General features: G+C 46.6%; 1 protein-coding gene across 6 annotated transcripts in view; it reads right to left on the reverse strand.

Moving 5' to 3' along the window:
- Positions 1-15629, reverse strand: part of TANC2 (tetratricopeptide repeat, ankyrin repeat and coiled-coil containing 2) — a 163837-nt gene that overhangs the window by 97375 nt on the left and 50833 nt on the right. For 4 of the 6 annotated variants that reach the window (XM_050985766.1, XM_050985767.1, XM_050985763.1 and 1 more), the window contains one exon: positions 10504-10683. In XM_050985766.1, the coding sequence (XP_050841723.1) occupies positions 10504-10683 (180 nt within the window). The remainder of the gene's footprint in view (positions 1-10503; positions 10684-15629) is intronic. The other 2 variants (XM_050985769.1, XM_050985768.1) reach the window with 1 other exon arrangement.

Below are 15629 nucleotides of genomic sequence, written 5' to 3' on the forward strand. Positions count from 1 at the left end.
GATTCCAACCCCAACCATTCTGGGATTCAAACCCAAACCATTCTGGGATTCCAACCCAAACCATTCTGGGATTCCAACCCCAACCATTCTGGGATTCAAACCCCAACCATTCTGGGATTCAAACCCAAACCATTCTGGGATTCAAACCCCAACGATTCTGGGATTCAAACCCAAACCATTCTGGGATTCCAACCCCAACCATTCTGGGATTCAAACCCCAACCATTCTGGGATTCCAACCCAAACCATTCTGGGATTCCAACCCAAACCATTCTGGGATTCAAACCCAAACCATTCTGGGATTCCAACCCCAACCATTCTGGGATTCCAACCCCAAACCATTCTGGGATTCCAACCCAAACCATTCTGGGATTAACTCTGCCCTCCAGAGCTCCTCCTATGAACAAGTTCCACACACACACACCAGGCCAGTGGGTCTGCAGCTCCCCAGAGCTCCCTCCAAGCCCTTTTCACCACCTGCCAGCTGCCTGGTGCTAAGGGAGTTATAAATGAGCAGTTCAGAGAAGGACTCCAGCACCCTTGGCCACCTCCTGCTCCTCCTGCTCAGCCCAGTTTGCCTCCCTGACCTGCTCTACCCTCCCAGACAAAGCTCTGCCATCCCATCTCTGCAGTTACCCACACACTGGGGACCCACTGCTCTGATTCCCTGTAATTACAGCAGTAATAAATTCAAACATGCATGAGGTGTTAAAGGGTTTATCCATTTTTTTTTAAAAGGTTGCAGAGTTACAAGTTGAGCTGGGAGCTGGCTGCTGGCAGAGTTCTGTGTTAACTCCATTGTGTAATCACCTGTCAAGAGTTGGTCATTAACTCTCCATTATTGAGAATTCCCCTTTTTGTACATCCAGAAGGGATGGCCCTGCTGGGCAGTGCAAGGAGGGGACATCAGAGGACATGCAAAATAACCTCAGACCCAGAATGACACGAGAGAGGACCCCCACCAAACCAGGAAAACCCCAAAGCAACGAGCCAACCCAGAATTAGGGGACTGAGGTGATGTCTGGACATCACAAAGGTCCAGAGCCTGCAGGGATGCTGAGAACCTTGGCTGGCCCTCACCCCAGCCAGGAGCCTGAAGGGCAAACCAAAAGAGGGAACAATACCAAAAAGTGGTGTCCCCACTGCTCTCCTGAGGACAGGACCCCCAGCTCTGCCTCCTAGAGCACCAAGCTGCATTTTCCTCCTCCTCCTCCTCCTCACCACCCCTGGGAGTGATGACAGCATGGCCATGGACCCAACCTCCCAACCTGAGCTGATCACTTTTAATAAAGGCATTAAAAAGGAGGAAGATCTCCTGCCCTGTTTAGTTCACAAGGGGTTTGGGAAAGAACTGAAAAAAAAAATAACAAATGCACTCTAGAGAGCACTGCAAGAGCCCTGCTGAAGGATTTGACAAGGAGCCAAGGATGATCAAAGGTGGGTATCAAATGATAGCAGCAAATTAAATTGGGACAGGAGTGGCAGGGCAAAGGTCAGCAGCAAGCTTAATCTGCATGTAAACAAAATCTCATTTATTCTCCCACCATATCCTGAAGATCAAACCAGGATATTGTAACCATAAAAGAGAGTAAACTGTAAAATATCTGACCATTCCCAGCCCAAGTAAAGCCAAGACTGGATCCTGTTCACTGTTTATGACCAGGAGCAAACAGCTGCAAGCCAATATCAATTCACTCCTTGATAACAGCATTCGAAAATAAAGGCAAGAGATTAAGAACAGCTAAGGTAATTTTATTTCTGTGCAAGTCACTCAAATTTTGTGATGCTAAAACTAATTTAGTTGGGTTGGCTGATACCACCAGAGCTGTAATTACACTGACACACATGCAGAACTGTTCCACTCATATCAAACTGGATTTAGGATCCCCATTGCTCCACTGGCAGCAGCATCACAGAATATTCTATCCTTAAAATGAAGCTGCTGATCTGGCAAGGCACGAGCCTGAATTAGCTGAACTTGTTTGTTAACACTTGAAAAACTGCATCCTGCTGCATTTACAAGGTGGGTTTTACCTAAGGAAATTGCTAATGCAGCCATCTGGAGTTTTCAGTAATTTATTTGCTCCCCCAATTCTTCATTTCCTTGCAAAATTAAAGGAGCTGTTTGCATTTTCTCTTTTGAGGAGTGAGGACTGCTCCTCAATCCTTTCCTTCCACAGAGGAGCAGGGACAAGGACACATGGCATGCCTCAAGGGTTTAACTGAAAGATCTGATAACCACGGGATTATTTGTGTGAACACAGATGGCTGAGGCAGACTGAAGGACTAAACTCCTGTCACTGACACTGAGGGAGTGCCACCCTCCCCATCACGAGTGGATTTAAGACCCAAAACTTCTCTGAGGCTTTGGTGCCCACGAATCCTGTGACCCCACAATGTCCCAGACCAGGGGACACTGAAGTGTAAATAATGGGGAGGCAGCACTTGCAGGGCCCCTTTCCAAGCTGAAAGCCATGACATGCAACAGGGCCAGGAGCATTTATGGACAGAAACACACCCATCTGGTGACTTCCCTTCTAGAAAACCACTTTCTCACTTACACCTACTCACTTCCACGGCTGAGGAGATAAAAAGAAAAGCATAACAAGGATAAAACCTGTTTTGTTCTCATCCTGCCTTCATCTCTGCAGAGGAAACACTTGTAAAAATTTCAAGTTTAAGCTTTCCAAAGGGGTGGGGGACATCTTCCACTGTCCCAGGTTGCTCCCAGCCCTGTCCAACCTTGCCTTGGACATTTCCAGGGATCCAGGGGCAGCCACAGCTGCTCTGGGCAAGCTGTGCCAGGGCCTGCCCACCAGTGCAGGGAAGGATTTCTTCCTAATATCCAACCTAAACCTACCCTCTGCCAGTTTAAAGCCATTCCCCTTTATTCTGACATCACAAGCCCTGGTATAAACTCCTCCTCCATCCTTCTTGCAGCTCCTCTAGTTGGGAATCTAGGAAATCCATCTAGCTCCAGGCTGTCTAGGAATTCCTGAGCATCAACAGCTGCTCCAGGAAAAGCACCACAGAGCAAGGAAAGAGAAGTGCCAAAGGAATGGTCCAGAGCCAAAGATCCAGCTCAATCCTCAACCTCCTGCATGGTTTGAGCATCAGTCACAGGATCTGTGATGAAAACTTGGCATGTGACTCTGCAGTGACCCCACCAGCACCCTGCTCATCTTGTGCTGGACACCTCCTCATCCCAAACTTGGGGATAAGACCATGAGGAGTTTAATTAACTCTGATTAAGGTTTCCTGCATGGTTAGAGCCAGCCAGGCACAAATCCCATCAGAAATTCACTTGTGCAGAAGTAATGCTCAGTCTCTGGGCCTGTGACTCAACCCAACACCTCTGTGTGGTCATTCCCTTCTTCACACAAGAAGAAGTTTCCAAATTGGGTTGTGGCAGAAGTAGGAGAGGCCCAAAGATCACACCCAGGCCTCTTCCTCAGAAACCATCCTGGGAGTTCCTCTCTGCTCCCAAGTGCACAGGACACCTCTGAAGGCACGTTCCAGGAGTAGGAGGAAAACGTAGCCAAGGCAAGAAGAGTGATGGCCTGATTTAACTCCACAGGAGGCTTTCTACACCACCTCCTCTTGCTATAGAAACCTCTTAGCTATGTCTAAAAATTAAAAATTCTCACACACCAGAAGTGTAATCGTGACAGATGCTCCATTTTGTGCAGCCCCAGTGTGAAATAAGGACAATTTCTCTCTCTGAGAGTCTGAAAACCCATGGAGGTAAAAGGCAATATTTTTGCCTTTTAAACACTGTCTACACTAGAGAAACTTTTGAGGTTCTCCCTCTGTTTAGGCATCTACACAAGTGTCTGAAATGCAGAGTTATTATCACCTTTCCCCAGCTCCAGTGCTGTGATGACATTTTACCACATCCTCTGCAAGGCTGAGCAGTCCAACAGCCTGGATGCAAATAAAAATACCCTTGGGAAGAGCAAATTCTAAAGGTTCTGCAAAAACCTCACACCACCACCAAGGGAAAAACATGGGATTTTCTGCAGATCTCTATTGCAATTTCTGCTCTGTCAAAATGAAAGACAAGTTGGGTGTCAAAATAAGACAGATAGGGTTTGTCTTGAAAACAGCACCAAGGAAAATCCATGCCAGAACTGGTAAGTGTCTTTCAAAATCCAATAAATATGATATGCCAGTTTTTTCCTTCCCTTTATTGAAGAAAATAAAAGTTACATCCAAACTATCCCGAAATTAATGCAGAAATCTCATGAGTTTGACAGGTCTCCAACAAACAAAAACCCTTCAACACAGGATTTGGTTTAATTCCAAAAATTACAAACAGACACATTATTTATCTGAATAAATTTCAGGGACAGTTTTGGAGCTCCAAAAAAATTTAAAGCAGAAATGTTCTCAATTCCCACAAAGAATTACATTTAATAGAGACAAAAGTCCATCTGTGAGTACACAGGGACACATTCACCCACCTGTTCCATCCCTGCAAGCTCAAATGGTTTCCATTTGAGTATGAGCCTGTCAAAACAAATCACAAGTCCCAAAATAATGGATGAAGAATCCCAAAAATGGATAGTAAGAACTGGTACACCAGGGAAAAAATAAAATACTCAGCATTTGTTATTGTAAGTGAACGAGGATCCTCCTTCTCCAGCAGGTTTCATTGCTGGAGACAGAATCCCAGAATCACTGAGGCTGGAAGAGACCTCCAGGATCAAGGAAATTCTTCCTGAGACATCAGGATTTGCCACACTGAGAGCATCAAACAGGACCCAAAATCCAGATGGCCAAACCATGAAAAGTTGTGTGCATTTTAGGTCATTTTTTTAAAAAAGGGGACAACTCGGTTATTCTGACAAAACACAAGTTTTTTACTCATGAAACCTCCAGGCAAACAGAGATTGCAAGGGATTAGGGAAAACTTCAATAGAAAATTAATTATGCCCAGAAAAAATGCATTAAACACCTGGAACCACTAAAATCTAATGGCATTTTGCAGGTAACTGGGTCCTTGTGCATTCTGAGACACGGGGTGGGCCTCCCACCCAACCTCCACTCCTACACAGGAACAGGAATTTCAGATCAGTGCCATGCTGACAGCATGACACAGAATTCAATGAAAAGAAATGTAAGCCTACTGCAAACACCACGGGATAAAAATACTCAAAAAGGAGCAAAGTCTCTCCTGACACCAACAATTTTAAGCACAATATCCTTCAAAAATTAGCTTCAACACAAGCATCAGGCACTTCAACAGCTTTTCCTCAAATTCTACCTTGGTCATGACTGTTTATTTACTTTTATGTCTAAAAGCTCACTCTTTCAGTGAAAATATTTCTTCCCTCAGCACAAAGGAGTTTTATAATCCACTCAAATCGAATTTGTGGTCATTTCAGAACACAAAAGGAAAACATTATCTCAATCCCATTGTTCTGACGTTTTTGAAAACAAAACGACTGGGTGTCTGTAGCATTTTCAAATCACTCCTCAGCAGTTCTATTTCAGCAATGCTCAGAAATCAAATTTTTTCATTGCACGTTGATTCTGCCCAGCTGAGCAAGGAGGTGACAAACTGGGATTATGTAAAACGATGGCAACAACTAAAACACAAATAACCACCAGCAGCATCACTCTGGCACTAACTCCCTCCTAGTCATGGCTTCCTCTCCATCCAGGAGCCCCACAACCCTTCCTGTACATTGATTTTCTGCAGTTTGAGAGGGCTGAGGAATGCCCAACACAACCCCAATCCAAGACCGAGCGCCACGAATCGCCCGAATACTCACGGGGCTCTGCTCGCTCTCCCCATCAGCCAGGCTGGGAATTCAGGGCTGCAGCTGCCTGGAGAGCACTCTGGCACAGATCCTGCTCTGATCCCTCCCTCTCCCCAGCGCTGCCTCCATCCTGCTGATGTTACAGGTGCCACCTCCCGCTGCTGATGTCAAGCTCTGCTCCCAAAAAATCCCAAGCGCCGTCTCCCTGCGGCGCCCGCTGCTCGTACGGGCATCACCTGCACATCCTCTGGGTGCCAGGAAAGGAGCTCCAGCAGGATTCCAGAGAAGCTCATGGACACACAGCCTTCCCTCTTCAGCAAGTCTCCCAGCCTTAGAGAGCTGCTTTCATTCCTACCAGAACGCTGCAGCCAATGCAGCCTCTACGCCTCCCCTGGGGGGGAAAAGAAGGATTTTTACAGTTTCTTTCCGTGGTGCAGCTTCATTTGTTCTTTTCCTAGAGCAAAGTGCTGAAAGAACGGGGAGATAATGGATCAGGAGAGCAGAGTGACTGACTCATGGATGCTCTCCCGAATATTTCGGAGTAAGCCCAGGGGCTGGTGATGCAGCCCAGGACCAGAGCTGATGAATGGCGCAGTGCTGCTGTTGTCATGGCAACCGAGAGGAAAAGGAAAAAAAGGCAGCACCAAATAAGGAGTTGTGACATGGATTCTGGGAACAATTTATACTAAAAGGCTGTAAGCCCTGGGATACTTTAAAGCTGCAGTACCCCCTTGGTTGGGGACAGGTTTCACTGCTCACACTGAAGCAGGGGGCACAGGTTTCTGACAGGATCACATCCAGCCCACACACCTTTGCACTGGGAGGGCTGCACAAAAACAACCTGATTCTGCAGAGTGGGCAAGTAGCTGGAACTGAAATAATTGAAATTATTAAATGGCTGGACGCTCATAAGGACCCGAACTAAGATCTGTGAAAACAGAGTAGCCACAGGTAGGCAGAGCCCCACACAGGTGAGGAGCTCTGTCCTTCCAGAGCCAGGCTGAGATGAGCCAAACTGCAGCACCATCAGGTGGCTGAGTGCCTGAGTGGCACTGACACCAGCACAGATCCTGCCAGGCCTCCCAGGCTCAGGAGAACATTCCCAAATTAACCCATAACCAGGCACTGCTGGGCAAGGGAGGCTGGCAGAGCCCCCGAAGCATCTTCAGGGATGGCAGAGCAGGGAAAGCCAGCTCACACTGTGAGCAAGGCCAAGGTTTGTATTCATGTACAACACTGGGAAAAACACATTATTCACAGAACCATCATCAGCTGCTTTTCACTCAATGCATGTGCTCAAACAAACAATTCACAGCGAGGGAGGGAACGGCCACTGCCCACCCAGCACAACCTCAGCACTGCAGGGCTGGAGCCTGGGCTCAGCAATGAAATCTTGTCAGAAATCCTTCCCTTTGAGGATTTATTTTGTTTCTAAACACAGAATCCCAGAATGGCCTGAGCTGGAAGGGACATTAGAGATCATCCCTGCCTTGGGCAGGGACACCTCCCACTGTCCCAGGTTGCTCCAAGCTTTGTCCAGGCTGGCCTTGGGCACTGCCAGGGATCCAGGGGCACCCTGTGCCAGGACCTCACCACACTCACATCACAGAATCATTGTTATGGCTGGAAAAGACCTTGGAGATGATCAAATCCAACCACCAACCTTGCAAACACCATCACATTCCACACCAAACCACGGATTCAAGAGCAAGAGCCACCCATTTTCTGAGCACTTCCAGGAGTAGTGACTTCAGCACTTCCCACAGGTGCCAGCACTGACAGCTTCCCCCCAGCACTCCCACCCCTGAGGCTCTGCCTCATCATCCCTCACGCTCCCACCCAGCTGAGCTGGTACAACAATTTGCAGAGAACATGTGGTCCTGGGGGTTGCAATCATTCATCTGGGTTTATCACCACCAAACAAGAAACAATAAAAGTTTTCAGGTGGATCTGAGCTTTTTAGCCCCACAATTACAGTTAACATCAAAGAACACTGAACCATTTGCTGAAGGTACAGAGAAGGGAGATGGGACACTCCTCGTGGCTACTCCCAAGAGGTGCAAGGGTATCCCTTGAGGGATGGGGACAAGACAAGACCCCAGGTCCACAAATGACAGAAAATGTTGTGGGTTGAAGTCCCCAGCCCAGATGGACCTGGAGGGTGCTGAGAACCACAGGGGTGGGTCCTTACTGGCACCACTGGGAAGAGCAAGTCTCCATCCTGCTGAAGGATCCAGTGAAAAAAATATAAATCTTCTTTAGGAAAGAGGCTGCTATTAACTTTATAGGAATATTCCTACTGATTTATATGGATTGTTCTTAGGGGAAGTTCCCACATTCCCCAAACACAAGGGAGGAATGCCCTCACAGAGAGGATCTGCAATGAAACCACTTCCCCAGGCCCATGGCTCTGAGGACACTAATTCACAGTGGATACAGCAGGATCAGACCTCTGAGAATCCAAACTGAAACATCCAGGCCAGGTTTTTGCTAGAAAAACACAATTTCTTCCCTCAATTTCTTGCTAATATTCTCCCCTCCTCACTCTCAGCACAGGCACTCACACTCAGGCTCTTTCTAAGAGAATCCCAATGCTGGCAATCTGTCATTCAATAGAAAAAATGGCAATAACCAAGTACAGTGATGAATAAAATTATCCCTGTGCACATAAATGCACAATATGCAAATGAACACTCCTTCCTGAGGAGGAGGAGGAGGAGGAGGAGGAGGAGGAGGATGCAGCACAGGGCTTTGTGCAAACCCTCAGCAAATGGTGGGTTCCACAGGAGTGGAAGAAAAAAGCCATGAGCTGACTCTTTCAGCCCAGTATCTCCCTTATTAACCTAATGGATGCATTTTTGGCATCAATTCCCAAAAGCACTTAGACACATCCATCCCCAAGCAGCCTCCTGGAAAGCACTGCTGTCCTCAAGGCAGGTACACAGAGCACCTGCATTATTTTCATTATTGCTTTGAGTCAGCAATAACACACCCTTGAGCTACAGCAGAATATTTAAGCCCATTGTTTCAACATCAGCTGCTCTTTGTGCAGCGAGCACAGGAACTTTTAAGTTTTTAATTTTATTGCAGACCCAAACCAAAATGGTGCCTTCCATTACCTCACCTGGGCTGGCAGGGTGGGGTGTTTTCTTTCCCTTTATTACATATTTTTCACATTATTTTTTTGTTAATAAAGCCACTATCATATAAAAAATAATTAAATAACTGAGATTATAACAGACTGAGGTTGAATGTGCTGATTGAAGTATGCTTTCAGCCAGTGCTAAACCAGAGGTGACACAGGCAGGAGGGGGAGAGCTGATTACTTATGCTGGCTATTACCTCACCCCTTAGAGTGACAATGATTTCAGGTTTTTTTTTAATCACCAGACTATTCAGCAGAGTGGAAACTGCACCCAGGTGGAATATTTATCACCCTCTGAACCCAGATACCAAGATGTGAGTGAGTGACCTTAGTGCCTCTGGGTAGAAAACTCTCCCTCTGTGGAATGTGCTCCTGAGGCTTTTTACCAAAAATGGACATTTTTCAACTTTTCTGTGGATGAAAAGCTGCTTTGGTTAAAGGCAGACAGATTAGAGAACTTTAAAAGATTATATTATCATAGAAATATGGAATGGTTTGGGTTGGAAAGGAGATTAAAGCCCAACCCCTGCCATGGCAGGGACACCTCCCACTGTCCCAGGTTGCTCCAAGCCCCATCCAACCTGGCCTTGGACACTTCCAGGGACTGGGCAACCTGTGCCAGGGCCTCACCATGCCCACAGCCAGGAATTTCATCTAAATCTCCCCTCTTGCAGTCTGAACCCAATTCCCCCTTCTCCTGCCACTCCAGCTCCCAACAGAAAGTCCCTCTTTGGCTCTAGGCTCCTTCAGATACTGGTGAATGGACATCAATTTTTATTTAAAAAAAGAAATTAAAAGAGAAAGGTTTTTATGTAGCATAAGGGTGAGGTCCCACCCCCTCACCAACCCCTCTGCACACACAGAATTATGACAGGAACAGAATCTCTCTGCCCAATCCTTTCCAAGTTCTCCTTTCACCAGAGGGCAGAGGAAACAAAAGGCACCAAGTGCCTCAAAGCTCCCTTTCTGTACACATAGATCAGATGATATCCCACAAAAACTCTTTTTTAAAAAGCTGGGCACAGAGGGGGTCAGACTTTAGGCAAAAAGCAAGTTTCTCACAAACTGTTACCAGCAGAAATATTTCTTTTCAGGCTTTTATATGGATGTTGGACTCCAAGTGCATTTGAAAATCAAACTACTGCCTCATCTCTAGGTATTCATACAGGTTAGATAAACAAAGCAGTACCTAAAAATATGCATGAACCAAAAAAAAAAATCACTTTGCTACAGAAGTTAATAATTTCTCTGTTGTTCTCTCGACATTCAAAATTTAAGCATCAACTTCTTTAAAATCACTGTAATGCTTCCACAGTGCATAACAGCAACACAAAGTGGAACTGAAACACACTCTGATAGAAATTTCTCAAAAATGAGAGAATATTTGTAAACCAGAGAGACCTTTTTCAGCAAAGATTTCTCTGTCCAAATCCAATCCATCCCCAGCTTTGACTGAAGCCAATCCTGTAACAAACAAAGGAATGACTTCCACACAGAAACCATTCCAAGCTTTTGTTTGTTTGTTTGTTTTTTCTTACAGATTTTTGCACCAACGGACCTTAAAAGCCCCAGTGAACTTTATTTAAGTCCTTACCAGTTAACTTCTTCACAGGTTGGAGCCGAACACTGATAGACTGATGTGTGAGTAAGGGGGAGGATGGAAGGGAGCGGGACATGCCCTCCATTATCCGAATGTGCTGCATACCTTCGGTCACTGCGAGCGCCGGGATGGCGTAGTCGGGCTCGAAAGCACAGTCGTTCTCTGTGGAGGTGCCTGGTGGGCAGAGGGAAAAGAAAACACCACTTGGTTGGAATGCAAAGGGAAAGGATCCTCCTTCCAGCAGTGCAAAAGGGCTGGCTGGTGGGAGCCCTGGGCAGAGCTGGCTTGGCAAATGCTTGTTGGCTTTGCGCGCTCGTGACGCGTCCCTCAAAGAGGTTCTAAAGGGCATCTCAAAACCTCTATGAGATGAGCAGCACAACCATGAAAACGTCCCTTGAAATAAATCTCAGCACCTCTATGAGATGAGCAGCACAACCATGAAAACGTCCCTTGAAATAAATCTCAGCACCTCTAGGAGATGAACAGCAGAACCATGAAGATGTGCCTTGGAATGATTTTACAGAGCATCTCAGCACCTCTCTCTAGATGAGCAGCACAACCAGGAAAACGTCCCTTGAAATAAATCTCAGCACCTCTATGAGATGAGCAGCACAACACTGAAGATGTCCCTCGAAGAAGTTCTAAAGGACATCTCAGCACCTCTCTCTAGATGAGCAGCACAACCATGAAAACATCCCTTAAAATAATTTTACAGAGCATCTCAGCACCTCTCTCTAGATGAGCAGCAGAACCAGGAAAATGTCCCTGGAAATAATTTAAATGAGCATCTCAGCACCTCTCTCTGAGATGAGCAGCACAACACTGAAGATGTCCCTTGAAATAATTTTACAGAGCATCTCAGCACCTCTCTCTAGGAGATGAACAGCAGAACCATGAAGATATCTTGGAATGATTTTACAGAGCATCTCAGCACCTCTCTAGGAGATGAGCAGCACAACACTGAAGATGTCCCTCGAAGAAGTTCTAAAGGGCATCTCAGCCCCTCTCTCTAGGAGATGAGCAGCAGAACTGTAGCCATGATATTTTATCAAAAATCCTTTCCTTAGGATTTTTCCTCCTGAGAAGCTGAGAGGCCTCAGGAACAAAATGCAAACAATGATTCTCTGCTGCTGTGGGTGCAGCAGGTGGATCTGGGATTGGTCTCTGTGATTGTTTCTAATCAATGGCCAATCCCAGCCCAGCTGTCCAGACCATCTCAGTCAGACACAAACCTTTGTTATTCATTCCTTTTCTATTCTAAGCCAGCCTTCTGCTGAAATCCTTTTAGTATATTTTTAATATAATATGTATCAATATTAATATAATAAATCAGCTTTCTGAAACATGGAGTCAACTTTCTCATCTCTTCCCTCATCCTGGGACCCCTGTGATCACTTGTCACAAATGGTGACCCCGAGGAAAGAACTGACACACAGAACCATGAAGAATTTCTTTCAGTGTTGTTAATTTGTCTTTCAGAGTCTTTGAGTCACTAGTTTTCAATATAATTACTGTAGTTTTTAGACTGGCGCTTTCTAATAAAAAAACAGCTAAATTAAATTTCAATAGGAGGACCTTTAGCCTAAAAAAACCCAAATAAAATGAAGAACAAATGCCTCTAAAACCAGCCAGAAGCTCCAGCTCTCCAAGAGCCACACAAAGCCAATGTGGGGGTTGCATCCCTACACATCCACAATGCAATACAGGAACAGCATGAGAACAAGTGAAGACAGAATAATAAAAGGACTCGACCCTAATTGCAATCAATATTAATGAACAGTGAGGGGTCCAGATCAGCAAGAGTCAGGAGCCATAAGGTTCCTCCTGTCAGCAGCAGACATGGAAACCTCGGGGTCAAGGACACCTGGATCTCCACTCTTGTCACTAAGATGAACAACCTAACCCAGACAACCAATAATTCATATGCAAAACCAACCCCAAACTGTTAGCACTCATATTTCACTGATTTTTCAATCATGTGAGAAGGCCAGACTTGTGTCACTCTTTACAAGACAGATTTCAGCTCTTATTGAGTGCTGATGTTTGACATTGCTCCCTGGATTTCCACTGGATAGCTGTGCTGCTCTCAATGGCTTGGGAGAGTGTTTTTAAAAGAGAAAATGTTTGCTGGACAGAAAGGGAGATGGGCAAGAGTGGGAATAAGACTGAAGGGGAAGAGCCTCAAATGCATGGCACTTCAGAGATGGAAAAGCTGTATTCCCAATATCCACAGTACAATGTGAACAACCCAACATGTTGCCTACAATCAGCAGAAAAACCCAATTATTTCAAATTATTATTTGAAATAATTGTCAAAACTCTTGGCCCAGCTCCCAAAGGGCTCTAGAGGGCTGAAATGCATCCAGTGCTGGTGCCAGCAGTCAGGAATGGCTCTCAGCAGTCCTGTAATGCTCTTTACATCAAAGCCAGATGTGCATTAACACCCTTCCCACCTTGCCTGCTTTGGACAGCTCAAAACAAACTCACTGCCTGCTTGCTCCTCACTCCCAGTCACCAGGAGCTCTCTGCAGGCTCTGCCAGCCCAGCCAGGCTCACCAGGAGTGGCAGGGAGGACAAACCTCCAGCTCTGCCAAAACCAGATCCAAAAAGCCAACCCATGTTGAAATAATTGTCCAAACTCTTGGCCCAGCTCCCAAAGGGTTCTAGAGGGCTGAAATGCATCCAGTGCTGGTGCCAGCAGTCAGGAATGGCTCTCAGCACTCCTTGCTCATCACTCAGGGGTTTTTAAAACACATTTGGCACCAGGCATGAAAAAAACAGATTTGCCACCAATGATTTTGATTCTTAAAAATAATTTCAGTTGCCTCAGGATAAATTTTAGGGAACCATAAACCATGGGCATCTCCTGCAGCTCAAAGTCTGGGAAAGACTCACAAGTCTAAGTGCATTTCAGTGGTTATTATGGTGTAAGCTCCCAGTGCCTTTGATCAATCTGATTAAAATCAAGGGCAGTATGTTATATAAAAAATAAAAGTAATTATAGGTGGGTAGAGTTTTCCCTCTTAAATTCAAAGGCTTTACAACAAAAGAGAGAACTCACAAAACATCCACAAGGTACAACCTTCATTTCACACATAACAGAATTTCTCTCTCCTCCTTGGCAGAGCAAAACCCCTGAAAGAGTCTGGAATTTGTTTTGATCAGAAAGAATCAAACCCTGGGCTTACCAAACCCTAGAACTGGGGCTGAACTGGAACTTTAACAGTTTGTTTATATAATACATTTAAATAAAATGTTACTGCAAAGTGCATACTTGAACTAATAAGTTATTTCTTGGAGTTTTACAAGATCACCACAGAATCTCTCAGGTTGGAAAAGACCTTTAAGATCATCAAGTCCAACCATCAGCCCAGCCTCACCACGATGTTCACCACTAAACCATGTCCCTGAGTGCCACATTCACACGTTTTTGGAACACTTCCAGGGATGCTCCAAAAATATTTTCCTAAACCAACCTAACCCAAACCTCTGACCTAAACCTCCCCTGGCACAACTTGAGGCTGTTTCCTCTTGTCCTGCCAATGAAGCTTTGAAGACACCTGGACATCCCACAGGAAGACAACTGCCCCATTTCAGCTGGGTGCTTTATCCAAGGATAATAAACTTCCTCAAGCCACCATCACGAAAAATACCCAGCAGCAGGTGCAGAAAGATTTCAAGTGATGGGCACAGCTGGGAAAAGTTAGAGATAATGCTTCTGTAGAGCAGAGAGACTTCTCCTTCCACACTGCAGAAAGCCTGCCTCTACAATTGCATCCACTGATCCAAATGGAAATATTCAGCTCAGAAACTTGTTGCTCCAAGAACTTGGAAGCTTTTTAACCATTTTCCCTTCCATTCCCTCTCAGGCTGAAAGTTCTAGCTGGTTACTGCAGTTCCTTCAGTCAGTCACCAAAGAGGTACAGATCAGTGACTCTTCCAAAAGGATTTGCAAAAAACACTCTGCCCAAACCCATGCCTTTCCCAGAGCAGCAGAGATCCAGAACAGCTGGGCTGAAAAGGAACTTGAGAGATCAGAATGTGCTCAGATAGCTCCCAGCAGCAACTGCATCTGAGCTGCTGTGCCCCAGAACAAGGAACCACTGGACACAAGCCAGACACAGAGAAGGACAGGCCAGGCACCCAGAGCAGAGCCTGTGGCACAGTGACACAGCCACAGCTTCACCTGAGCTCCAAGGCACAGCCTCTGGCACTGTGACACAGCCACAGCTCCATCTGAGCTCCAAGGCACAGCTTCTGGCACAGTGACACAGCCACAGCTCCATCTGAGCTCCAAGGCACAGCTTCTGGCACAGTGACACAGCCACAGCTTCACCTGAGCTCCAAGGCACAGCCTGTGGCACAGTGACACAGCCACAGCTCCATCTGAGCTCCAAGGCACAGCCCCTGGCACAGTGACACAGCCACAGCTCCATCTGGGCTCCAAGGCACAGCCCCTGGCACAGTGACACAGCCACAGCTCCATCTGAGCTCCAAGGCACAGCCCCTGGCACAGTGACACAGCCACAGCTTCATCTGAGCTCCAAGGCACAGCCTCTGGCACAGTGACACAGCCACAGCTCCAAGGCACAGCCCCTGGCACAGTGACACAGCCACAGCTCCACCTGAGCTCCAAGGCACAGCCCGGGGCACAGTGACACAGCCACAGCTCCAAGGCACAGCCTCTGGCACAGTGACACAGCCACAGCTCCAAGGCACAGCCTCTGGCACAGTGACACAGCCACAGCTCCAAGGCACAGCCTCTGGCACAGTGACACAGCCACAGCTCCAAGGCACAGCCTCTGGCACAGTGACACAGCCACAGCTCCAAGGCACAGCCTCTGGCACAGTGACACAGCCACAGCTCCAAGGCACAACCCGGGGCACAGTGACACAGCCACAGCTCCAAGGCACAACCCGGGGCACAGTGACACAGCCACAGCTCCAAGGCACAACCCGGGGCACAGTGACACAGCCACAGCTCCAAGGCACAGCCTGTGGCACAGTGACACAGCCACAGCTCCACCTGAGCTCAGAGTGAGGAAGAACAGCCACTCTCTCTCAACATCAAAGCCCTCCTTCTATGCATGCTACCAGATGTACAGCTATAAATCCTCTGG

This window comes from Serinus canaria, chromosome 27, assembly GCF_022539315.1.
Source record: "Serinus canaria isolate serCan28SL12 chromosome 27, serCan2020, whole genome shotgun sequence".
NCBI lineage: Eukaryota > Metazoa > Chordata > Aves > Passeriformes > Fringillidae > Serinus > Serinus canaria.